General features: G+C 36.3%; 1 protein-coding gene across 1 annotated transcript; it reads left to right on the top strand.

Annotated features, from left to right (window-relative positions):
• Window positions 1-10,851: 10,851 nt before the first annotated feature.
• lhx4 (LIM homeobox 4) lies at window positions 10,852-23,885 on the top strand. The gene is made up of 6 exons (XM_067393571.1): window positions 10,852-10,936; window positions 14,094-14,265; window positions 16,584-16,786; window positions 21,248-21,402; window positions 21,489-21,660; window positions 23,497-23,885. Exons 1-6 carry the CDS (start codon window positions 10,852-10,854, stop codon window positions 23,883-23,885), a joined length of 1,176 nt encoding a protein of 391 aa, XP_067249672.1.
• Window positions 23,886-27,861: the final 3,976 nt, after the last annotated feature.

The following is a 27,861-nucleotide window of genomic DNA, read 5'->3' as shown; positions in this document are numbered from 1 at the left end:
GAATAGATCATGTGTTGCGTTTAAGTGTGTCTGGGGGTGAGGAGTGGTCGGGGAAGGGGTGAGCAGACCCACGGGTGGAAGAACTAGCCTGTTGCCATCTGGTCTGTTTTGCTAGCTAAATCCTAACAATTTCATTGGGATTATAGCAAGTGAGTAATCCTGCTTTCCTTTGGGTCTGCGGGAGATTACCACGGGGATTAGCCCCCACCCGATAATAAACTTTATTAAAACGCAATCGGCTTTCAAGGCCTCTTCCCTCACACACTTGGAAGTTGGCTGTGCCTGGGAGGGGGTGGTGACCCCAGGGAGAGAGGATCTGAAGAGGAACACTGAAAGACAAGGGTTTGAAGTGTTCCAGATTACAGGCTCATCTGAAGGGCACCGTCGCTTGATCTTGAGCTTTAGGGTTTTCGTGGAAATCCGAGCGCCGCCCTTTTGTCCCACATCTCTCTTTGCTTGTCCCATTTTTTTTTTTTTTTTCTTTACTAGATGTACTACATGAATCTTTGGGTTGATGGTGTTGAGCGTTTGAAATGTATGTTAAAAAGAAAACCTCCGAAGTTCAAGGCTCCTAGCAACAGACAAAGAGTGTAGATCAGATGATCAGAAACATAATTTTTTTAAGTTTTATAGTTCCCCCAAAAATCTTTAAAGGGATTGTTCACACAAAAATGAAAATTTTGCCATCATTTACTCACCCTCATGTTGTTCCAAACCTGTATGTGTTTCTGTCTTCTGTCGAACACAAAAGAAGGTATTTTAAAGAATATTGGTAATCAGGCAGTTGACAGCAGCCATTGACATGTATAGTATTTTTTTCCTACTATGGAAGTCAATGGTTACCATCAACTGTTTGATTCCCAACATTCTTTAAACTATCCTCTTTTTGTGTTTAGAAGGTTAGTTAACCCAAAAATCATGCCTTCTCCGATGAATGTGACTTTTCTTTTTCAGATAAACACAAATTAATTTTTTTAGGAAAATGATCCATCTCTGTGAGTCCATTTTAAGGGCCAGTTCACCCAAAAATTAAATTTCCGTCATTAATTACTCACCTTCATGTCGTTCCAAACCCGTAAGACCTTCATTCATCTTTTGGAACACAAATTAAGATATTTTTGATGAAATCTGAGAGCTTCTGACCTCCCTATACACAGCCAATTTGAAGGCCCAGAAAGGTAGTAAAAACATCGTTAAAATAGTCCATTTGACTACAGTGGTTCAACCTTAATGTTATGAAGCGACGTGAATGTTTTGTGCGCAAAAACAAAGACTTTATTCAACATTTTTTCTCTTCCATGTCACTCTCCTACGCTGTTGACGTAGTAAACACAGTGCAGCACTTCCGGGTTCTACGTCAGAATGCCGGCTTCACGACGTCAGCATCACACGCATTAAATGTATTTGTTTTTTTTTGTTTTTTTAAGAGTATATTAAACAATAGCTAACTGTTTTTAATTGCCAGAACTGCCTGATCTTTATACATCCCAACAAATTTGCCAGCATGTTGGTGAATAGTACACACTATAGTCATGGACTTTCTATCTAATCTTGCTATAGTGTCTCGATGTACAAATCAGATTATAACTGTGAAGACACATCATAATGAGCTTCCTGTTCCTGCCAGACTTAAGTGAGGGACCTGTTTGTGTGGTATGGGAACAATGGAACAAAAGATGCCTCCCCAGCCCCCAACCAAAAGCAGCAGAATGCAAGGGTAAAACATCACCTTGTGTTGCTGGTGTTGTGTTCCATAAATTAGACAATGCTGGGTTTTATTGCCGAGGCCCTCCAACATGTACTTTGCGTGTTTATGGTCTATCGCATACTGGTATTAAAATGCTGGACAGGTTTGATACCTCTGCTGTCATACCACTCTGATTTTAATAATACAATAAAGCTTCTGCCATAGGCGTACACAGGGTGTGTGAGTGTGTATGCACACTGAGAGTGAATTAATTCTGTGAAGAGAGGAAAAGGGTTAATATATGGTTTCGTTATTGTATCTCATTTATACTCTGACCCTTGAATGTTACATTTAGCCCTAAAGCAGGAGCCAAACAGGTCAGATTAATCTCATTTTACTACCCCTTGTCCATAATACATATTTTGAGATGCAGCCCTCATTCTTAGCTTTAATGCGGTCAGTCAGAATGGACAGATGGACTGCTGACAGGTGAGAGATGGCAGGACATGCTAAACCACTATGAAAACAAGCCATTAGTTACTAGTTGCACATATATATATATATATATATATATATATATATATATATATATATATATATATATATACACACACATATATATATTATATATATATATATACACACACACAAATTTATCAAGGATGTGCATAAATCTGAATTCCATCTTTATACTGAATCCATGTGATGAGATTTTTGATGTAAGCCCCCCAAATCTGGTTGAAAGGTTTAATAATAAAAAGAGAGAGCGAGATTACATTGTATTGTCTAGGCTTTTGAGGTTAAATTATTTTTTTAACGGTTCTCGGTATCTCCTTTTGTTTTGCTAGTGTTTATTTTGTAACAAGAGCAAGTTTCCTACATACTACATAATCAAAGAAATGTGGACATTTATTTTCAAAGCCATATGCATTAATAGCAATTTGGTCTTTTCTTAACTGCTGTAACAGCTTCTGTTCTCATGTGATGGATTTGGAACATGGATGCAGGTATTTGGTCCCATTCAGACAGTGTAACATCAGTAAGGTCAGGCAGTGATGTTAGGTGATGGGGTCTGACTCACATTCATCGTTCCAATTCATCCCCAAGGGCTTCAGCTCTGGTCTTTGTGAAGGTCAGTCAAGTTTTGCTCAGTAAATCATTTCTTTATGAACCTTGCTTTGCACACAGAGACACCGTGCTGCTGGAACAGAAAAGATACGCTCCGTTCAGATATACAATATTATTGTCCTTTCATCCAATGCCATATGAAAGCAAGTATATAAACTCAGCAGCAAAAAAAAAAAAAAAAAAAAAAAAACACCTCTCTTTTTCAGGATTACTTTATTTAGATAATTTTGTAAAGCTTTACAGATATTTATTAAAAAAGGGTTTAAACAATGCTTGTTCAATGAACCGTCAACTATTTTTGCACATTGATTCGCCTGAGGAACCATCCTTAAAGGGTTAGTTCACCCAAAAATGAAAATTCTGTCATTTATTACTTACCCTCATGTCGTTTCACACCCTTAAGACCTTCGTTCATCTTCAGAACACAAATTAAGATATTTTACTTGAAATCCGATGGCTCCGTGAGGCCTCCATAGGAAGCAAAGTCACTTCCTCTCTCAAGATGCATAAAGGTACTAAAAACATATTTAAATCGGTTCATGTGAGCACAGTGGTTCAATATTAATATTATAAAGCGATGAGAATATTTTTGGAGCGCCAAAAATAACAAAATAACGACTTATTTAGTGGTGGCCGATTTCAAAACACTGCTTCAGGAAGCATCAGAGCACAGTGAATCTGTGTGTCGAATCTGCTGTTCGGAGCGCCAAAGTCACGTGATTTCAGCCGTTGGCAGTTTGAAACGCGATCCGAATCATGATTCGACACACTGATTCACTTTTGCTCCGATGCTTCATGAAGCAGTGTTTTGAAATCGGCTATCACTAAATAAGTCGTTATTTTGTTATTTTTGGCGCTCCAAAAATATTCTCGTCGCTTTATAATATTAATATTGAACCACTTTGCTCACATGAACCGATTTAAATATGTTTTTAGAACCTTTATGGATCTTGAGAGAGGAAATTACATTGCTTCCTATGGAGGCCTCACTGAGCCATCTGATTTTAACTAAAATATCTTAATTTGTGTTCAGAAGATGAACGAAGGTCTTACGGGTGTGGAACGGCATAAGGGTAAGTAATAAATGACAGAATTTTCATTTTTGGGTGAACTAACCCTTTAAGACACTAACAGTTTACAGGTGTTAGACAATTAAAGTCACATTTCCAATAACTTAGGACACTAAATAGACCTTTCTATTGACTCTGAAAAACACCAGGAGAAAGATGCCCAAGGTCCCTGTTGTGTGTGATCATGCCATAGTCCTGCTGCAGGGAGGCATGAGGACTGCAGATGTGAACAGAACAATAAACTGCAATGTCCCTACAGTAAGATGCATGAAAGTGCCAAATCGTCCTTGCAGTGCGAAACCAAAGGGCTTTTCACACTTGAAATAGTTAACCCTGGGTCATTCTAAACCCCAGGTAAACGGAATCTTGGGTTATCTTGCTTCATGTTTTACACTGCTCATTTTTTACAGTTAATTATGGGTATTCATAAGCTGACGTTTCACATTGTACATTCCCAAACCACGGGTTAACGTTCTTATTTGCATATTTGCGGTGTCAGTGTCGTTGTTTACACAGCTCTGGCATTGCGTATCCTCATATTGCCGACTGTACTATCGAGTTTATACTGAATGGACATTTTGGACTATAAAGGTATGAATGAAACTGTCTCTTCTTCACTCAAATTTGTCGTGTTTTCTGTCAGTATTTGACTTTTTTTCTCCCTAACGCTGAATTTACTGTTTATATACAATGCGCAGTGTTTCCGTGACTGTCTAAAGCAGGCAAATATGAGTATGTGATTGGTTGTCTTTTGCTAAGCGTCTAACTTAGTGCATGGTTTGACACTGTACAAGTTTGACACCGCAATGAGGGGTCAACACCGCAAATGTGGTTCATAACTCGGGGTAAAAGACGGTTCTAAATTATAAGTGTGAAGCGTTCCTTTACCCGGGGATAAAAGCAGTGTTTAGAACGACGATAAACCGGAGTTAAAGGGATAGTTCTCCAAAAAATTAAAATTCTGTCATCATTTACTCACCCTCAGGTTGTTCCAAACCTGTTTGACTTTCATTCTTCTCTTGGACACAAAATAATATATTGTGAAGAATATGGCTAACAAAACAGTTGAAGGACCCTATCCAGCAAACATTTGGACGTTTAATGACCGCTAAAAAGATGGTTGAAAAATAGTTCCAAAATGAAATTTGCACGGACGTCTTTGACGTTATCTTATCTTATTAATTTATCAATTAATTATTATATATTGAACTACTCAAAGCTAAAAGTCAAAGTAACAATCATACATGCAACCCCAGGGAACTGCAAACGTATCTGAATACATTTTTAATGTTTTAATGTTTTGTGTTACATATTTTTTTACACATTTATGCCATCCTACCACAACTATTTTTGGCCAGGGACACGATGTTGCCGTCGGATGTTTGCTGGGTATTGAAAATAAATGGAGCCCATCAATTACCAACATTCTTCAAAATATATTCTATTGTGTTTCACAGAGGAAATAAATGTATACAGGTTTGGAACATCTTGGGGGTGAGTAAAGGATGACAGAATTTTCATTTTTGGGTGAACTATCCCTTTAAGCGCAGTGTAAAATGCCCTCACGTGTAACCATATGTCCCCCCTCAGACACTTGCAAGTGCCTTGGTGGAAGAGTGAAGTAACAAATCACAGCATGAACTGGCAAATCTGGTGCAGTCCATGAAGATGAGATGCTTTAGAACTGTAGAGCTGGTGGACACACCACATACTGACTGCTACTTTTGATATTGACCCCCACCACCCTCATTATTTCACTTCTGTTCGCAAACCCAGTTTATCTCAGTTATGTTCATACAAATATTTACATGTTAAGAAATTAGCAGTTGAAAGTGGGAGGACGTTTCTTTTTTTTGCTTAATACATCTGCTCAGCTTCTTGGCATGCAGCTGTAAACTATAGGCTATTGTGGATCTCTGCTGACCTTCCCTTCATATACCGACTGCAGAATAATAGTGTGGTGAAGGTCGTCTGAGATCAGCATAAGGCCAAGCTCTATCCTGAAAGCCTCAATTCTTCTCATAGGACAGGCCAGATGATGTCAATAAGATGATTTTGGATGACTTCCCAAGCATTTCCATCAACGTGCGATAATGAAGCAGAATGAACGGCCTTGTCAGCAAACACCGGAAACGTAATCTCCACGAAGATGCTTCAAAGATGTTCATCAGTGTCGTTTAAGCAATTACATATTACCAGCTCTCTTTTACCCCAATCTGTCTTTGACGAGACACCTCAACTCAAGATTTTGTAAATGTATTGCATTTACTTAACATTACAGTGTCATGTAACACATATTAAACTCCATGCAAGTAATTAAAATAACAAATACTTGTATTCATGCTATCAAAAAACAAACAAACAATTAGGCCTACACAAAAGTGCATGGTGTACATTAGTATTATTCAGTGCTGATCTAATTACACTATTAGATGTGCACTTTCATTTAAAGTATTTTCTTCAATTGAATAACACAATAAAATCATGCATAAGATCAGAATCATTATGCTTCATGGGAGCCTGCTTAAATGCACATAAATAAAGGTATCGATTGCTGAAGCAAGTAAAAACATTACAGGGGATCCTTCATTGTTTAATGGTAAGCTTAAGGTGAAACACCGTCGCCTTTAATTGAATTTCTAACCTAAGCAGGATCTAGCCCTTAGCCAATTATAATGTATTAGACAATTATAATGTATTATTCCTGACCTGGTCTGCATTGGTCAGCCATCACTGCGTTGTATGGTTCACATTTTAAGGTTTTAAGGTTTTTAAGGTTCACCACCAGGATTCCCTTTTTTCCAATTACATAAAAACCCAATATAAACATGCATTTTATTGTATTGTATATTATATATATTGTGCATTGTATATTGCACATTAAATACTGGGTGTACATACTGAATATATTTTGTTATATCCTGTATAACTGACTGATATGGCATAGTAACTGTGATTTTTGGAGAAGCTCACCAAGGTAAATGTCTTCTAAGTGTAACTTACTCAACCTGAATTCAGATTCTGATTAAACAATGCCGAACCTCGTACTTCAACTAATTACGTAAATGGACAGGACCTGTCAAGAGACAATAACTATTCCCTAATAGAATTTGCCCCCAAGTGCAATTTAATTTTCTCTGTTGCCCTCTCTTGAGGTCTCTTCGTCTCTTTCTGTCTTTGCAGGGAAAATGGGGGGAACGGCTTCTGACATTGATGTTCCAGCCTTTATTTACTCTTTACGCGGAATAGAAACCACCAAATGTAGACAGGTAAAACGTTTCTATCTTTGTAGTCTTTGAGACGAAATTAACTTCCTGTGTGCTCGAGCGCTGTCCAAGTGCTGAAATTTACATGCCACGCGACTGTCGGTAGGTTTGCATGACGCTCTCTGCGACGTGATGTTCTGCTTTTGGCGCGCAAACATTGTTTATTTTAGTTTCGTATTTAAATCGTATTTTTTAAACACATTTTTAGTGTATGACACTGTCTTTAAATTAACAAATGGATGAAAACTGACAACAAATAGCATTTTTCATGTAGGCTATTAGTCAACAGGGAGATTTGCATTTGTTTGTTTTTTCGCGCTATATGTCTAACACTTTGGTATTATATTATATTATATTTATATTATATTATATTATATTATACTTTGATATTATATGAGATTATATCATATAATGGTGTAAAGTCAAATAGAAAGCTCTGTTGTCACTCCCGGGGTGGGTTGTAACTAGAAAACAAGGATATTTTAAATGTTGTGCATGAATTCATTGTTTTAATTAATTTACTTTTTCAAAATAATTATGTCATCCCTCATTACTATTCCTAGTAATGGCAATTCATTCTAAATAGTTTGATTAAAATGGCAAACAAATATTGGAAGCAATATTTGTGGGTCAAGCTGGTCATTTTATTTAAATGTAGATTTATAGAAGAAGATGTTATATATCAAATGAACCTGCTGATTCACAAATAGCATTATAAAGTAATAAAATGCTCTATATACAGGCTATATCCTTCAACTTCTCCTATGACCTGAGCAGGGAGGTGGTCATATATGATAGTTTGGTTCACTCATGTATCTCTTTTGTAATTGGTTAAACTGGTTGTGATTCAACTCGCTGTTTTACAGCACTCCCCAGTCTCCTCTGAACGCTGCTTTATTTGATTATAATGATGTAAAGTGTTACTTGACGATCCTGATTTTATTCTCCTCTGAATTTCTGTGATGAACACCGTTTTGAATAGTACAGTTGTAAAGCTCACATTCATTTGTCCAAGTGTACGCTCAATGAGGAGAAGAGGCTGAAATCTGATCTGTGCGCGTGCAGAGACTCGCATTTTACTAATATGATGGAGCAGCAGCTCCTGGTGTCAGAATGCGGATACTGTGAAATACTGGCAGTAATTAGAGGTGCTCGGGGTCAGCCGGAGTCGCACCCTTTCGCTGAATTATAGTGCACAGGTCTCTCGTTGTTCGGACAGGTGCCCTTTAGTGCATTTTATAGTGACTTAAACTGACTTTGAGATGCAAAATAACTGCGCGCGTGCACGCCACGCGGATTTAATCGTGTGGCAAAACATTGGCGCTTTAAGAGCATTTGCTCCCCTGTTCTGGTTAAGTAAGACTAAATTCACATTTTCACTTGACCATCAGCGTAATTGAATAATCTGCATAATAACTCCACGCCATAATCAAAATGAAAATCAAAAGCGTGGCTCGGGATAATTCCCATGTCCACCATTGGCCCGTGAAGAGGGAATCTGGTGAAGCTCGAGGGCTGCTGTTTGCCACCATTTAATCAGCTTGATGATCACTTTCATTTAACTAAATGACTCTGGAGCCATTAAGCAAGACTGTGGACGGGGTTGCGTTGTTTAAAACTTGAAATAATCTGACTTTGATGACATCCACGTCTTATTTACATATATCTCTGTAAAATAGCTGCCCGTGATTTATATAATTTTGCTACACCAGGCAAGATAATTAAGGATTGAAATACGTTGTGTATAAACAAGAGGATTTTATCTGTATAGGATGTTACATTGTGCGTCTGCAGTCTCAAGCTGAGCAATTTAGATTGATATTGATTTTATTATTAGTGTTCTGAAATTGGACATTAACTGGTTTCAACGAGACTGTCCAGTAAACTGAGAGATTTGTCAGTTATTTAAGCGTTGTGTGATGTGGGGAGGTAGGTGGAATTACATAATGCATCCCAATAGAATAGAATAGAATAGTGAAATTATCAGTTTGAATGATCATTTGAAAGTCTTCACCTTTCTTTTCAATAATTAGGCTATGTAAAAATGTATAATAGAATTTATAAATATTATTTATACAATTATAAACAACCATAGGCCTGTAATTAAAATGTGTTGTGTATTTCTATTTAGCTATAGGAAACTAAAGTTCGCATTGTATTCACAGAGTTTGTTCTTTCGCGCATCAGCTATTCTAAAATTCAATCTCACAGAGCTTCCAGCACATAAATTGTGCATGATTGTAGCCTAATATATATATATATATATATATATATATATTGGCCTGTATATAAAATGCTATTTAAGTAATTGTAAGGATGAGGGCGAGAGGAGTGAGGTAGAAGAGAAGAGAAACATAAAGACATAAGCTACAGGCTAGAAAAGCAGCGAGACTGACGATGATGAGACTGTCTGCTCCATTCTGAAGCTTGTTTTCATTGTTGCTGTGACTGTCAGAGCTCGCGAGCACACACGGCGCATTATAGTGTCCATGAAGAGAATTGGAAGTGAAGATTGAGTTCATCTCGCTTGAACTCCGCTCTCTCTGGAGGGAGAAAAGCTCGAATGAAATGAGTCCTGTCAGGATCGACTGTGTCGAGACTGATAAACAACGTAAAAGCTCTCGTGAGTTTGTATTTTTAGCAAACGTTTTTCAGGCACCATTGAGTGTTTTTTTGTTTTGTTTTGTTTTTTGTCCTATGAACTATTCAGGTCAACAGGACAAAATAATGAGTGCTAATTTGAACCATTTAAGGTGTAACGTTATAAAAGCAGATTAAGAAGAAACTAACTTTTAAATAAAATGAAGCCTGGTGTAATAGTGCGCGCACGGAATGCGCTATATTTTTATTTTAAGTAACATAATTTTTACAATCTTGTTGACATTTTCTCAGAATGTAGAGAGAATAGCCCAATTCATAATTGTAATTCATTATTAGGCAATTCATACTTTTTTCTTTTCGTTTTTTAACAATGTATATTAGGCCTAGTAAAAAAATTCATAATCTTTTTAAATAATTTACTACTTTAATTTATATAAATTATATATATATAAAGCCTATATGATAAGGTAACTTACATGCACACTTCAGGGTTTACTAGCATTTTACTTCTATTTTATTATGAATATTATTTAGGCCTACAGTCCAGGCTGTCAGTATACACATTCCAGAACATCCCCATAGCTACTCGAGGCGATTGCATAGGCTTAAATATCCACTAAACAGCAACCCTGAAATAAACTACGCTTTAAATATTCACGTAGGTCTAATATTTACGTTACTTGCTTGACCGACCCCTGACACGTCTCAAATGGGTTTAAAAACACTTCGGATTCTGAGGTTTCGGTAGTGGCCCTGTATTTATCGTCATCACTTCCTTGTCGCTTTTTCTACTTACCTGAGAGCTCTAGCCGCACAAGTTCCGCCTCCCTTGCTCCCGTACACGCCTCCCATTGGTCCCCCGGGGCAGTGACGTCAGGGCCGCCCCTGCAGTGTGAATGAATCAAGCGGTTTGTGTGACACACAGCGAAAGAACGCACGAGCCCGAACTCACGCGCGAGCGCCCGACTATTTTACGAGGATAACCACAGGCGCGAGGACCGTAAAAGGACACTATCCGGGAAAAGAACATTTATTTCATGCACATCTGAGATTCTCAGACTTCTGCGAGCGTGTGCATGTGCGCGTTTTATCAGACTGGATGAAAATGATGCAAAGTGCGGCTGTGTTGCCCGGCGAGAGCGCGGTGAAGGGTCTGCCGGACATCCTCGGAGTGCCACTGCAACGTAAGGGATTTTTCTTCTGCTTATATTGATTAGTTAATCAGAGAATTGGCAGGCCTCCTCCGGGCGTCTGCAGGCCACCACTGTGGAATAACATGGAGCTTTTAATTAAACTCCACTGGGGAATCATATGTGCCACGGGACTATCTGGGTGGTAAAATGAAATCAGACGACTAGAGCGTAATTTTTTTTTTTTTTTTTTTTTGTCTGTGTAAATAGCTTTAACTCTATATGATGCTGATCATAAATTCCGATTTAATCTCGTGCATTAGATCCCAAATATTATTTTAAGATGAGAGCTGATAAATTTTCTTCTTGAATCTGGTCATAACTGAGCTCTGCAAATAATATCACGCCACAGCATCATAAAAATGTGTCGGGTGTAAATGCAAAGCTTTATAATCTCACAGTAAAGAAAAATTAAACCCAGCCAGACTGCATGTTGGTCAGACAAATGTTAGATCGCACAGCTGGCTACAGTTCTATATTGCACCTCTTAATAAGTTGTGGTTGGGAACAGCGGTCCAAAAGATGCTAAAAACGAAACAATGAGACTGATAGAAAAATAATTTAATCCGATTTCTCTATAATGCAGTGGTTAAATGGAGCAGAGTGCATTTCGTGTTATTTGTCTCAATGAAATAAAGATTATAAGACCATCTAGATTCAGTACATGGACATTTTATATTAAATATGGCATTTCCTATTATCTTCGCATCTGGTCCTTATCAGTCGCAAATTAATCTGTGTTAGGCCTATATAATCTGATCTCACAATCAAGATGGAGTTTGAATTGGATAAATTGCTGACCTAATTATTCACAGGCGAGCTTCAGAAATGTACAGATGGACTTCATCTTGTTTGGACTAGACTTTTGTTTTTGTTTTTTTACCTCATGCAATTGTAAAGAAGAGAAAACATCATTTTAGTCACTAGATCCGTGCATAATAAAATAACAAAGGGCATTTAACTGAACACAACTGAACGAACCACTTAGCTTTTTTAAAAACAATGGCCAAAAGGTTAAGTAGGCAATATATAGGTCTGTCAGTGGCGAGTGCTTAATTTCATTAAATGATAGTAGATTAAAAGATACTGCTACTCAACCCCCCTTGGCGAATAAATGATGGATTAAGTGAGGATTATTTTAAGAATAATCTGTTCTTGCGGTATGGATTTATAAATATTATTCTAATGAATAAGGTGCTTTTAAAACAACATATGGGTAATTATAAAAAAAAAAAAAAAAAAAAAAAACATTCGAAAACAGAAGCCTACAATGAAACGAGATCTAAAATAGAATGCTTTGAGTGATAAAACAAAGATTTAAAACTAGTAACGAGTGAGTTTATTGGTTTATTTCAGATGCACACGTTGATGTTAAAGGAAGGCCTGTTATGGCAGCCATCTTTTAATTGAATGGCTAATCAAATACATCCTTCGACTAAATGAGCGTTAAAAGCTGAAGGCGGTTGAGTGAGTGAAGCTGCGCGAGCGGGCGGGCGCTGTTCCTTCAGCACCACACGAGGCTTCAAATACATTAAACATTTCAACGGAATATGATGCTACAGTAAAAACTGTTAATTGGTTAACTGTAAATTACCTTACAAGAAACTAAAAATTATTTTGTTTTAAAATACAAAAGGCCTATATAGGCTAATTATACTGTAAAATATTTTAGTTTTATGGAAGTTACCTATGCAATACGCAGGCTACTGCTTGTTTCGGAAAAATATTGTATTAACTAAAATGTAAACAAAAAAAGGTATAATGACTATTAATTTATGGGAAAGTGGCATTTCCTGAAATAGGTACTACGCAAACCATCACATTTGTTTGTATTTCATTTAATTTTTTTTTTTTTTTTTTTTTTTTTTAAACGTTTGATATGTTATTATTATGTCTGTTGTTTAATTAATGTTTACTGCATTATTTTAGTGTGTGTAGGTAACACTGTTCTCTGTCATTGTGATATTATTGGCTACGGTTGCTGTAGAGGTCAATTTCGATTAACTTTGAGACATTTGCCGTACGTTTAAATGACGTATAAAACACTTATCACATGATTACGCATTTACGCACCTGCTGAGATCAACATTCTTTAACTGATATCTAGGCTAGCGTCATAATATCAGAATTTAAACAGAACCTGTGAGAACTTGCCGACAGAACGAGTAGAGGATCAAAGGTCAAATATCGATATTAAATGTCATGATATTGTGATTTGAAGTATTGTCTGAACGAATTTTCTTCTTTACTTGTGTATTTCATGTTTGGTTTTAAATGTCAGTGTTTTGTGTTTGTTTTGTTCGATCACTTGTTCTCGAGCATCAGTAATTGAAGTGACAGACTCTCTCTGTTAAAGAATCAATGGAGCAGTTATATGATTTCAATCTCAATGTCCTCATGTCCTCGCCTGTTTTCTTCAGAGATATTGATTATTTACCAACAAATGGACATCTTTCCTCACCTGTCCACCATTTACCGGTCCCATAGGTTGTCTCGTGGGTTGTTCTCTAAATTTGCTGTCACAGTGATCTCTAACGAACGTTAATCAATTATAAAGACGATTATTTAATAATTGTAATAATGATAATAATTCAGATTTTATATTTTATTATAGTTTTTTTTAACAAGTCTCATTTATTATAGTAGCTACTTCCATTAGACTGTATGCTTTTATTTGTATTCAAATTCACATTTTTTTGTAGCGTTTTTATTGACTTTTCCTTGCATTTTCAAAAATATATATTAATGATATTAAAAAATCTATACGTTTCACCAGTATTTTCCTCACCATTATTATTATTTTAGATTATTTTCCACAAGAGAAGGTTATAATTTTCTAAAAAATGCAATCGAACAATGCAACATGGTGTCAAAACGACTCGATTTCACATATCTACCAGTTCTAAATCTTTTTTTGATTTCGATTTATATAAAAACTTCCATTATTATGATCATTATTCTATACGCCAGATCATTACAGATCAGTAGCGTTTCAATTATATACTTAAAGTACGAACAGTAAATTCACGTAATTTCTAGTTATTTGAAAGTACAATTCCTGTCCACTTTTATATAATATGAGCATGTTTTTATTGACTTACAATGAAACTTTTTAAAATGATCATTAAGTGTCCCTCGTGTGTTCCTCCAGAGATCCCTCAGTGCGCAGGCTGCAGTCAACACATCCTGGATAAGTTTATTCTGAAGGTGCTGGATCGTCATTGGCACTCAAAATGTCTCAAGTGCGCAGACTGTCACGCGCTCCTGGCAGACAAGTGTTTCTCTCGCGCTGGGAATGTCTACTGCAAAGAGGACTTCTTCAAGTGAGTATCTATCTATCTATCTATCTATCTATCTATCTATCTATCTATCTATCTATCTATCTATCTATCTATCTATCTATCTATCTATCTATCTATCTATCTATCTATCTATCTATCTATCTATCTATCTATCTATCTATCTATCTGTCTGTCTGTCTGTCTGTTAATTAGCCTAATTTCTATTTTATTCTTGTTTAATACATATATATTAGTCTGATAAATGTTCAGTGCATAACATTGTTGATGAAGAATGCAAAACAAAAAATGTGATTTATATTAAAACATAATTAATATCAATTATATATAAATATAAATTTTTGTTACAATATGATAAATAGACATTAAATAACTAAACAAATAGAAAACCGTCAACCTTTATTTATCCAGTGAAATAAATGCATAACTGAAGTGGTTAATGGAGCAGGGTTTTATGTAAGCCTCTAGCTGTACATCATTATATATCATTTGATTAAATATGATAAGATGTTATGTAATTTCTATTGTTTCAGTAACTATATTGGCTGCATGAATTATCAAGGACTGGAAATGGCAGTACCAGATTGCTTTAAGTTAGACTGTCGTGATATCTCTTTCACAAAGAGGCAGTTCACATCAGATTCTTTCTGCTCTTTAGTGCAGTTTGGCACTGGAGTGTGTGTGTGTGTCGGTGTGTGTCTATGTTCAAGTAAAGGCTGGCACATTCTCTGTCATTGTTAATAAAGTGCTGTGTTTCATTTTTCTTGTGTCAGGTTAGGAAGCACAGTGTGCTGGAACTCAGCTGCAAAGACTGCCTGTTCCCAAATTCAATTCCCAGTGCTATATTAGAACTTAAGAAAGCAAGTTTGCATTTTTTACTCTACATCCCTCTGCGTTCCCTTCCTTTTCTTTCCTCTTTTCTTCTGTTTTGCGATTGGATTTTCCCCATGGCTTTAAGGAAGGAAATTAAGTTTGACTTTTATCCAAAACAGGATCAGTAGTGGCTTTTACCAAATCATGTTTGAGAGGTTTTAATGTCACAGGCTTCAATGAGCCTTAAAACGCTAGCAAGACTCAGAGTGGAGGCTAACTTTATTAGCAAGCCCGTGGGGACAAAAGGAGGGATTTTAATGTTAAGACCGCCGTGGTGCTGCTGAGGAGGACGGAGATGGGGGGATGGAGGAGGAAATGCTGGCGGTTCACAGGCGAGGGGGCGGGGTGGGGGGCTCGCCTTCCCGTTAATGTTGCAAAAACTTCACCTTGGTTAAGTAAAAGGAGGGTTTATTTAGCAGTATTCACACTGTGATTTACAACCTATTCTGACTCAGTGCTTTATGAGGCGATCTGTGCATGCGTTTAGAGTGGCTTCTCCCTCTCTCTCTCTCTCCTGTGAATCTCTCTGCTCTGCTACATTGATCAAGACCATTTGTCAAATCCAGGGACATGACAAGCACAAACAAAGATGCCTGCTATAGTATTCTGAGCGTTTGTAACTTTGCAGTTATAAAAAGATTGCTTATATAAATAGCCACAGTTTAAAAAATAAAAAGAACACAAGATGTAATGATGCTTTAATTCTAAAATGAATTTCGGTAACACTTTACAATTAGGATTTGTTCATTTGTTAACATTAGTTAACTACATTAGTTAACTTGAACACATCTACAGCATTTAATTATCTTAATGTTAATTTCAGCATTTAATAATCTATTTTTAAAATCAAAACATCGAGAACTAAGCATAATGTACAAACAAGAGTATATACAGTATAACCATGTATATATAAACATTGTACCTCTTAAACAATTGGATAGTTTATATTGCTTTCTAGCTCTTACTTTTAGATATTGTTACTAAATACATTTTAATGTCAGTTTTAAATATAGATCTGTTAACAACACTTAACTGATGCAAGCAAAACTAATCTTTTTACTTCAAAACAATAATATATAATCATACCCAAAGCTTTTATTTCATCGAAGTAGTGTATTCTGAGTTTTGGGAATTATTCTGAAATTTTGACTTTTTAGGTATTATTATTATAACCAAAAACTAAAAGCACTAATATAACGAAACACTGCTGGGAATGTTGTCATATATAAAATTCACTATAAAATATAAACAGGAAAGGCATATAGGATTATGGGAGAGGGTCAGAAGTAATTGCCTATGTTGGTTTGGATGGTTACAAATGACTGAAATTGAGGGTTAATGCACTGTGAACTAACATTAACAAACATTAATAAAATGCTTTACGGTTAACAAATTGCTTGTTGTTAGTTTATGTTAACAAATGAGACCTTATTCTAAAGTGTTACCTGACTTTGAATTTGTACCTGCAGGCGTTTCGGGACAAAATGTGCATCGTGCCAGCAAGGGATTCCCCCGACGCAGGTGGTCCGGAAAGCTCAGGACTTTGTGTACCATCTTCACTGCTTCGCCTGTGTAATGTGCAGCAGACAGCTGGCCACTGGTGATGAGTTCTACCTCATGGAGGACGGGAGGCTCGTGTGCAAGGAGGACTATGAAACAGCCAAACAAAATGGTGAGCTGCTGTCTTCAGATCAGTGTAAACCATGCCTTCTTGAACCATCCGTTGGTTGCTCCTATCATGCTGTACATTTTAAGCTGTGTACTTTTTAAAAATTAATATGCTTGGGATAAAGGATCAGATGACCAGATGATCAGAATTTCAGAAATATGCTCAATACATTTATTAATTATACTTGATTGTTTTACACAATGTCAAGATAGATAGGGATAGAAATAAAGTGCTAATCTTAACCATTGCTCGTGAAAAAGTTTTGTTTTATTGTAAGCCACTTTTTGAAATAATTTCTGTAATTTTATCACACATTATGGAATGTTTTAAAGCAAGGCAAATCAACTGACACTACAAAACATCACAGAATATTATGTCACTTCCTGGAGGATGATGTGATTATCATGTGTGACATATGTGTATCATATATGATAAAACATGAATATTTATAAACATACAAAATGTTGAGTTTTTTAACATATTATAATATAATAATATAAATAAACTGAAAGGAAAGTGAAAATTAAAACAATTATTAATTTATATATATATATATATATATATATATAAAAACACAATGGACCACATAAGTAGCATGGGTATATTTGTAGCAATAGCCAACAATGCATAGTATGGGTCAAAATTATTCTTTTTTTTTTTATGCCAAAAATCATTAGGATTTTAAGTAAAGATCATGTTCCATGAAGATATTTTGTAAATTTCCTATTGTAAATAAATCAAAAAAGTATTTTTGTGAGTGGATATGCATTGCTAAGGACTTGATTTGGACAACTTTAAATGTGATTTTCTCAGTATTTAGATTTTTTTGCACTCACAGATTTCAGATTTTCAAATAGTTGTATCTCGGCCAAATATTGTCCTATCCTAACCATACATTAATGGAAAGCTTATTTATTCAGCTTTAAGGTGATGTATAAATCTCAATTTCAAATAATTGACACTTATGGCTGGTTTTGTGGTCCAGGGATATATCGCTTGCAGTTGATTCAGAATTCAGCTGCTCGGGTCCTCACTTTTACCAAAAAATCAGCTCACATCACCCCTGTCTTACAGCAACTACATTGGCTCCGTTAGTTACCGCATCCAGTTTAAGATTCTTACTCTAGTTTTTAAGGCTCGTCATGGTTTAGCACCTTCCTACCTTTGCGAAATGATTATCCCCTATGTCCCTGCCCGTACTCTGAGATCGAGCACTGAAAACTTGCTTGCAGTACCCAAGTTCCATCTATCTAGTGTGGGTGGTAGGGCTTTCAGCATATCAGCTTCTAAGCTCTGGAACAAGCTACCACAAGACCTTCGTGATATCTCTTCTCTTCAGACCTATAAAACTGCCCTCAAAACACACTTATTCACTTTATGTTTTGTTAATTGATTATCTGTCTCAATTTTCCAGCACTGTGCTTGTTTTTTGGAAGTCTAATGTAGATTAACCTTCTTTGTCTGTTCTATCTGGTTGATTACATGTTGTATACTGACTGTATACTTATATGTATTCATATTATATAGCAACTTACTGTAAAGCGTCCTTGGGTTCCTGAAAGGCGCTAAATAAATAAAACATATTATATATATATATATATATATATATATATATATATATATATATATATATATATATATATTTATAAAACATACAAATCTCAAGATGTATGTATGATATTACTTTACATGCATTTATTAAAATAAAAATTAATAAATAAATAAATATTAAATATATAATTAATATAAATAACATATATAAATGTTATTATAACATGTATTATTATTTATGTACATGAGTTATGCCCATTTCAGTCCCATCAGAATTTAAATGGCTGAACTGGCACATGATATACTTTTATACTGTCTGCAGCATATACAGTAAAGGCATTGCCTCAGGCTCGGGCCACGTCACTGGATTTTCTGTCTCAATTGGAAATCATTCTGACAGCAAAGTTCAGGAGTGGAGATGGTGTAATTAACTTCTTCTTTTACAATCATAGAGAGACACTGAGAGATCAGATGAGGCAACAGGATGGTAGTAAGGAGGCAAAATCATCATTAACTACAGTCTAGTGGGGTCTCAGTGTCTGGCATATTAAGTCTCTCGGTGATCTGACCTCTCATGGATCTGCCTCTGAAAGCCCCTCACGCTGTATTTATGGAGATTTCTGTGGGCTGTTGATTGATTATATTAAGTGATGCAATGCACTTTTACGGTAGGGCCCCTATAACTCGCACAGGCATGCCATTCTCCGGAGAGATTTATTCCCTTTTCCGCCACTGTGTGACAGTTTCAGGGGAGTATCGACTGGCCATGTGTGAGCACTTCCACTCAAAGCATCCCACAAACTCTTCTTTTCTTGTAACCCACAGTAGATGAGCTACTGTCATTTTGCCTGATAATTTGTTTTAGATGCTTGAGACGTTTGCGTCACTTCAACTGTGAATCAGTTCAGTTGAATTTTTACATTTTATTTCATTAACTTTTATGAGTTCAGTTCAGTTCTGCTGGTGTCAATTTCAGAATAACCTTTACCTTTAAACATTTTCATTACGGCAATTATTTCAGCTCAGTTAAATGTTGGTTATTATGTAATTTAATAAAATTATCAAAATAACAACAAATATAACCTAATTTAGAACTTCTTAGAACACAGTTTTATTGTTTAATGGATCTGTGATGGCAGACGTTAAGCAACTAAGTGTTTTCAACGTTGATAATAAAAAGAAATATTTCTTGAGCGCCAAATCAGCATATTAGAATGATTTCTGAAGGATCATGTGATTACCAAAATGGCATATTTTTCCTGTGAAAAAAAAAAAATCTTTAAAATGTCTTAAAGTAGATGTCTTAAAAAAATTCCTTCATGTCTTAAAATAGCTGGAATGTGACTCTACACTCTTGCTTCATTTAATATACGCGGATCTATGAATTTGCTAAATAGGCCCGCCTCCACTCGCTCACGCCAGCTCAGAGATCCACTCGGTCAACTTACTGTGGTAAATGCTGCACAATGGTATCGCTTTTTACAACGTCGGACACTTAACGGTAATTTATATGATTAGCCTTTTGCTTGACTACATTATCAAACAGCTAATAATGTGTTGCTAATGTTACACAAACCATGTTACCGTTCACCATCTCAGAGTCTGCCTTCTAAAATTCTAAATTGCTAAATATTGCTAAATATACCCGATTTTTAATATCAACAGAAAAATATACCGTGATGACCTGCCTTCTCTTGAGACTCCCCTGCTTCAGACTCAGAGCGCTAATAGTTAATGATATGCTAAAGCCTGCCGGCACGTTGATGTGATTGGTTACAAGGTAGTTTGTGACATAAGAAACACCAGCGATTTCAAAACAGTTTTAAAGAGAATATATTCAGCAATGGTGTTGACTTATGGACCTTTAGTCATTACTTAAATATATATATTGTTGTGAAATAAAAAAATCAAGTTCTGAAATGCTGTTAGACTTTTTACTTGTAATTGTTATTTTATTGAGCTTGGATGACACACAAATTATGCCAATTGATTCAATATACTATCATGACTTGTCATGTTTAACATTTTCAGTTGATCAAAAATGTATTTGATTTTAAGTTCTGTTAATGTAAAATACAATCTGATGACGTGTAAACGTGTTTCATTGTTTTGAGTTGTATGAACACTTCTTTTAATTTAGACGAACTTAAGTTAAGTGAAACTGGGCTGGGATTTATATTTCCCATCATGCTTTGCCCATGGCACTTGAAAGAGAGCGTAAATGCTAAAATTAAGTGTTATATAATGTTTTTTGCACAAGATTAATGGTAAAGGAGATTTAGCAGTAATTAGTGTTTTGTTATGCTAATTTAGAAGAGTTTCTGTTAATGTGGGTTTTTGGAGATTCATGGTGACAAGCGGTACTTGGTAAGTTCATGTTACTTAGAAATGCGTTTTATTGTGTCCAAAAAGCGTATTCACCTTACTTAAAACATTATGTTGGATCAACTTAAATAGTTGCATTCATGTTGACAATTATTAAGTTCATGTTACTTAGAAATGTGTTTTATTGTGTCCAAAAGCGTCACCTTACTTAAAACATTATGTTGGATCAACTCAAAATATTGCTTTGATTTAATGTCATTCTCCCAATTGGCTTAAGTTAAAAATTCTAGTGGAAAACGGTAACATATTTTTTTTTGTTGTTGAACCAATGTTTTATTTTTTAGAGTGCATGGTTTGTCTTAAAGCATATTAAAAACACCACACAGACATATAAACAACATTAAAAACTTAATTTTCACCACAGCTATTAAATCTATTAAAATTTTGTCCATGTTAACATACAAAGACAACTATAAGAGGCTACATATTCGACCAGCCAACGGCAGACAGTGGCAGCAAGTACAGTTCTGTTTAGTGGCACAGAAGTGACACACTTTTAACATATTTTTCAAAATTTGTGTGTTACAGATGATTCAGAGACAGGAGCAAAACGTCCACGAACCACCATTACAGCCAAACAGCTGGAGACACTCAAAAGCGCCTACAAGAACTCGCCTAAGCCAGCACGACATGTGCGCGAGCAGCTCTCCTCAGAAACAGGCCTGGACATGAGAGTTGTGCAGGTGGGCCTAGAAGCCAGGAAAAAGTTTCAAATTAGGCTTCAAAGTGTGGCTGTCTGAGTCGTGACTGAGGGTTTTTTTGTCCAAAGGTATGGTTTCAAAACAGAAGAGCAAAAGAGAAACGCTTGAAGAAAGATGCTGGTCGGCACCGCTGGGGTCAGTTCTACAAAAGTGTCAAACGCAGCCGAGGGTCCAGTAAGACGGAGAAGGAGAGCTCAGCCGATGATGCAGGACTCAGCGATAGCGAGCTTAGTTTCAGAGGTAAGTCTATTTACATCTCCCATGATGCCTCTCTTTGTATTCTTTTCAAAAACATTTTTATTTCCCTTCACACATTAATTTCCTTTTCCTTTTATTTTTAAAATATGCCACTTGATGGATTGTTTGGAATATTCAAATGAGGTTTTTGGTTCTGCGACGTGTTTTTTTAAATGTTTATTTCATTTTTGTCAGCCAGTTTTGTGAACACATAAAACTCTAGAGCCGCTTTCAAAGGGAGGCTGTGTTTACGAGAAATGAAAGCAGCGATGCACAAACTCTATAAAATTGGTGAAGCTTTTAGTCAATTAGAGAGGAAGCACACAGGGCCTTTGTTGTTGTTGAAAGAACAGAGTCTGGTTTGCGCTCCTGTGCGTATATGGAGAGTGAATAACAAATGCTCACCGCGTCTCTGATACTTCTAGAAGCATGTAATCTCCTTTTTAAATGGGATATTTATGAGGTCTTTCTCATAACTGCAATTCTTCTTCTTCTATGTCAAAGAGTTTCTGTACACCACCGTTCAAAAGCTTAGGTTCAGTAAGATTTCTTAACATTTCAGATCAAATTTGATGAAAAATGCAGTAAATATAGTAATATCGTGACACTGTTTTAATATATTTTAAAATGTAATTTATTCCTGTGAAATTTCAGCATCATTACTCCAGTCTTCAGTGTCACATGATCATTCAGAAATCATTCTAATATGATGATTTGATGCTCAAGAAACATTTCTTATGATTATCAATGTTGAATACAGTTGTTCTGCTCAATACTTTTGTGGAAACCATGATACATTATGTTTTTCAGGATTCTTTGATGAATAGAAAGTTAAAAAGAACAGCATTTATTTGAAATGGAAATGTTTTGTAAAAGTATAAATGTCTTTGCTTGTCAATTTAAAGAATTAGTTCACTTCAGAATTTACTCTCCCCCATGTCATCCAAGATGTTTGTCTTTCTTTCGTCAGTCGAAAAGAAATTATGGTTTTTAAGAAAAACATCCCAAGACTTTTCTCCATATAGTGGACTTCAACAGTTACCAATGGGTTGAAAGTCCAAATTGCAGTTTCAATGCAGCTTCAAAGGGCTCTACACGATCCCAGCTGAGGAATAAGAGTGTTATTTAGCGAAACCAAAAAAGAAAAAATATTATATACTTTTTAACCACAAATGCTCGTCTTGCGCTGCTCTGCGATGTTCCACGCATTACGTAATCACATTGGAAAGATGTAGGAGGAAGTACCAAGCAAGTGTTTACAAAGCGAATGTGCAAAGACTAAGTCAAACAGCCTTTACAATAATAAAAAAAAAGGTAAAACAATAATGTCGTATGATTGGAGAAGAAAATGAGATGGAGTTTTTCGCCCTACCGCGGTACTTCCACCTACATTACGTGTGAACTTCCAGCATAATTATGTAATTTGTGGCGCATCGCAGAAGAGTGCAAGACAAGCATTTGTGGTTAAAAAGTATTTCGTTTTTTTTTTAGAAAATGATGATCGTCTTGCTAGATAAGACCTTTATTCCTTGGCTGGGATCGTGTAGAGCCCTTTGAAGCTGCATTGAAACCTCAGTTTGGGCCTTCAAGCCGTTGGTAACTGTTGAAGTCCACTATATGGAGAAAAACTCTGCAATAATTTCTTTTCAACTGAAGACAGAAAGAAAGATGAAATGGGAGTGAGTAAATTATCAGGAAATTTTAATTCTGAAGTGAACTAATCCTTTAATGCATCCTTACTAAATAAAAGTATTAATTTCTACTGACCCCAAACTTTTGAACAATAGTGTGTTTTGTGAGAACACTCTTGAAAGTGATGTTGTGTGCTCTCTCTAACAGAAGACCAGATTCTGTCAGACCTGGGTCACGCTAACGGCTTGTACGGAAGTGTCGGAGACGTCTCGAACGGCAACATGCTAAACGGGAGCTTCTCCCTGGAGGGGGGCGGGCAGCCTTACCATGACCTGCGGGCAGGAAGTCCCTACGGCCTGCCGCAGTCCCCCTCATCCATCACTTCCCTCCCAGGCCACACCCCGCTGCTCAACAACTTAGGCTTCAGCATGGACGGGATCATGGGTCAGGGCGGTCAGCCTAATGTAGGTCAAGCTCTGAGAGCAATGGCGGGAGGACCCACCTCTGACCTGTCGACAGGAAGTAGCACGGGCTACCCAGACTTCCCCACCAGCCCTGCCTCATGGCTCGATGAAATGGACCACTCCCAGTTCTGAGGTCAAAGGTCTTAATGGAAAGTGCGGTACTATAGACAAAGACGTTTGAAGATTTTATAGACATCTTTCCCAGAACTGTGGCAAAATGTTTGTGTGGCGAGGGTATTTGGTACGCCTAAAATGGCACCTACTTCAACCTTGCTGAATGGCGTGCCGATACGAGCAACCCGCCGTGGAATGTCTGCGCTGTATCATAATTTTGTAACTCATATTTTTTCATTGTTCTCAAAACTGGATTGGACGATTTCCAGCATGAAATGGCGTGCAGCTGAGAATGGCGTTCGAAGCCTAGACCACCCTGGAAAAACAATCACGATCCGCCACGTTTCTGAGAACAAGAGGGTCCATGCATGTTTCCAAATGAGGAAGAGAACCGTCCACGTTCAAAATGGCGACGCACTTTATGTTCCTCCTCGACTGCACACGGCAGGCTGAATATGGGAAGGAGAGAAGCGCACCGAGCAAGGAGAGATATTTAAACAAGTGGCACAAGTGTATCTTTCCTACTTACAAGGGTTTGGGATTTTAATGGTTGAAACTTTCTAAACGGCTCTACTAGAGGTGGCCCTTCACATTAGGTCTGAAGAAGAGATAAAGATTATTTTTTAATAAGGATGAATTCGCATGCACTGCTCTGAGTTTTCAAAAAATCTCTCTGTCAATGGTCCCTGTCCATTCAGTACTTTTACGTTAAATCCAGGCATCCTGGATAAGCAATGAAACAAAACAAGTTGGTTAAATGTTTAAAATAAAGGTTAATATTTATTTCTGGCACTATTTAATATATTTGATATTGATATGGTTGGTGTTACCATCAAAATACTTTTGTTTCCCATTTAATATTCCTAGTCATTGCTCCATGAGCAAACATAGATATCATACATGCATTAGAATGTAATTTATATCAGAGCAGATGACAACAGTGGATTTTTTTTTTTTTTTTTTTTTAAATCAAAATATGTGACTGGGCCATTACACAGACACAATATGCCCTGACCAATTATTATGAAGCAAAACATGTGAAAGGGAAAACTTACATTTCTTATTTAACACATTTAGCAACAACTATGAGGATTTTGTGTTATTTATTCCTGTTATGGGTACCAATGTCAGTATTATGAAGAGTTGGATTATGGGAAAGAGTATGTGTTGTTGTAAAACTATAAAACTGGTGACACAATTGTAAACACAAGGAAAATAATTAAAGTTTTAATATTCCAAATTTTGGACCCACATAATGGTGACTGAGTAAAGATGACGCTATGCTGAAAGAGTGAACATAAGCTAACAAAGAGCAACATGAAAAAAGAAAATTAACCAGTTTTTGTTGAGTCTTAATGGCTGTAAATTTTGTAAAGTCTCAAAAAGTGTCGACAGTCTTGTTTCATGAGCACTATTTATTGCTATGGATCTTTGAAAAAAAGAGCACTGAATTTAGTCCTATATGCCTTCTGTCCAATGGTATGAGTTGTGTACAGTCAAATCTATATGGAGAAATAAAGCCGAATTGTCTTTGGGTTACTGCAGTTCTTTATTTCGGTTTTACCGAATGACACTTTTGGTTATACCGAATGACGATATTTTCAAACAGTGCTAACAGGCTGATATCTAGCTAGCTAGAAAAAGGACAAACATTTTATATTTAGTACAAGTTTTTAAAATATTACAACATTTTCCATGTTTTATAGCGGTTGTACCAAATGACCTGATGTTTGCCTATGAGCAACTGAAAACATGAATTTTTAAATAGTTAAAAGAGAGTTAGTTACTTTGCTTCATGACCATGTGGTCCTTTGCAGGTGTCTGAATGATGTCACATCCTGTCACATGATATTGACAGCATGACTTGATCCAAAATGGTCCCTTTATATTGGTTACTCTGAATGACATCAATGAAATTCATTTTTCTGGACATTCTTTCTCATGACAAAGCAACAACTTCTACACATAATTTTAACACCATTTTGCACTATGTTAATATAAGATGATATAAAATCATGCCAGAATAAAAAATATATACATTTATTACATTTTAAGATATTTTAATCACAAACGAAATGGCTGTATTGGACGTTGGACGGTTAAACCGAATGACCTTTTGACACTTCAAAATCTTTAAAATACCTTTATATGCAGCAAAATATAATTAAAACCTTTTAGATTCAATAAAAGAGATTTAGTTGCATTACCTTACATACTTTGGATGTCATATCTTTGTTTTTTTAATTATTATTAAGGCCTTTGGACAAAAAAGTGATCGTCACATCATTGTCCCATATAAAAAAAAACTAAATGTATAACTTCACAACACTGGCTTTATGTTGAGAAACCTCCAATGTTTTAAAGCCATATAATCTCAACTACTGATGTCACCATGCTTAATTATGTCATCTAAATTAAATCAGACATTTGCTTGTAAAATATAAAAAAGAAATGACCAAGCAGGGTTTTAAAATACATATGAGGGGCTCTAGCTTAATTAGTTCATTGTATTCACAACATGCATGCCATAGGAGTATTTTAATTTAATTCTTCACACTTTATAATATTTCAAGCATTGAACGAACAATTTTTTTTTTTTTTTTCATTTTGTAAATTGGTGGCATTGTGCCACCGTCAGCAATTACTTAATTTTCTATATTAATGTTTTTAACAAAGCATCTGTGTCCATACATTGTGGTTATACACAAGAAGAACAATGGAATAACGTTTCAGCAAATCCCACCACACACACACATGTTGAACTTTCAGACGCACATCTGTTGGCCGGCTCCACACGCTCATCCTTCTGCTTCCACAGACTGTAGCAGATTGCTGTTTAGTCAAACCTTCCCTAATCCCCTAAAATGTTACCTAATTGTAAACTGCACTGTGAAACGAGGACAAGCAGGTTGCCTGATGTTCTCAACGGCCAGAAAACACAACTGTGAGTAAAATAACCACATTCAAAAGACGTTCTTTGTCGCGTGGATTGGATTGGACCTGACATTTATAGAATGGAAATATATTTTATCCTATATAGACTTTATCCACGTCCTAAACTTTCCGAGTCGTAAAAACGTATTAAGGCGGCAAAATTTTACCTAAAACAATACAATGATATAATTAATATCGTTAAACTGTGTTTTCAGCTTGCTTTTAACTGGAAATAGTATCGATTTTCTGATATGAAAGCAATATCTATGGAAAAAGAAGAGGTTTAATAGCAAAACAGGCGCTATTTGCAGAGAAACACGCCACAAACAAGCTGATTTCTCTCAGCCATTGATTGGGCTGCCGCTGCCATTAATGTACAGCCTTTAATAGTTCAGGCTTACAAAGATAAACAGCGACAAAGACAGTTGGGATAATTTACACGCCACTTACAGCTCTAGTATACATATAAATCTGAGCAAATTCCTGCACTGTTGCTTTTGCAAAGATGACAAACACAAGCGCAAATGCCATTATCATCGATCTGTGAGCTTTTATTACGAACTTCCTGAAGCCAACGATTCACTAGCCTCCCGGGTGAGAAGGAATAAATTAACATGCAAATAGTTATTCAGCCTAAATGTAATCTGGGCTGTATATACTGGGTATTTTTCTCTTGTGTCTGATGGCATTCACTGACATCTTGTTTGGCATTTTAATTCAACAGCCATACATTTTGCAAGGGCAAACAGTCATAGTATAACTGTAGAGGTGTAATGGGCATTATTTTCATTTGCATTTGAGGTAATAAAGAAGCCAGCTCTCGAGTTGATGGCCTATATGCACTAGAATGACCTCGGCCTATGATTGACTGGAACTCATGTTTAGGCGGTCTCTGGATGAAATAGCCTGCTTGATTCTGATTGGTCAATCGTATCATCCAGCTGGCATCGTCAGAACGCTTAAGGCCCCGATTTACTCACAGCAAAGTTCTTTTTTGTTCTTTGTTTAGGGGTTGAAATATCTTTGCAGCGAAATACACTTTTAGCAAACATCCCGACGC

The sequence above is a fragment of the Chanodichthys erythropterus genome, chromosome 9, assembly GCF_024489055.1.
Source record: "Chanodichthys erythropterus isolate Z2021 chromosome 9, ASM2448905v1, whole genome shotgun sequence".
Lineage (NCBI taxonomy): Eukaryota > Metazoa > Chordata > Actinopteri > Cypriniformes > Xenocyprididae > Chanodichthys > Chanodichthys erythropterus.
This window is presented reverse-complemented; position numbering and strand designations above follow the sequence as displayed.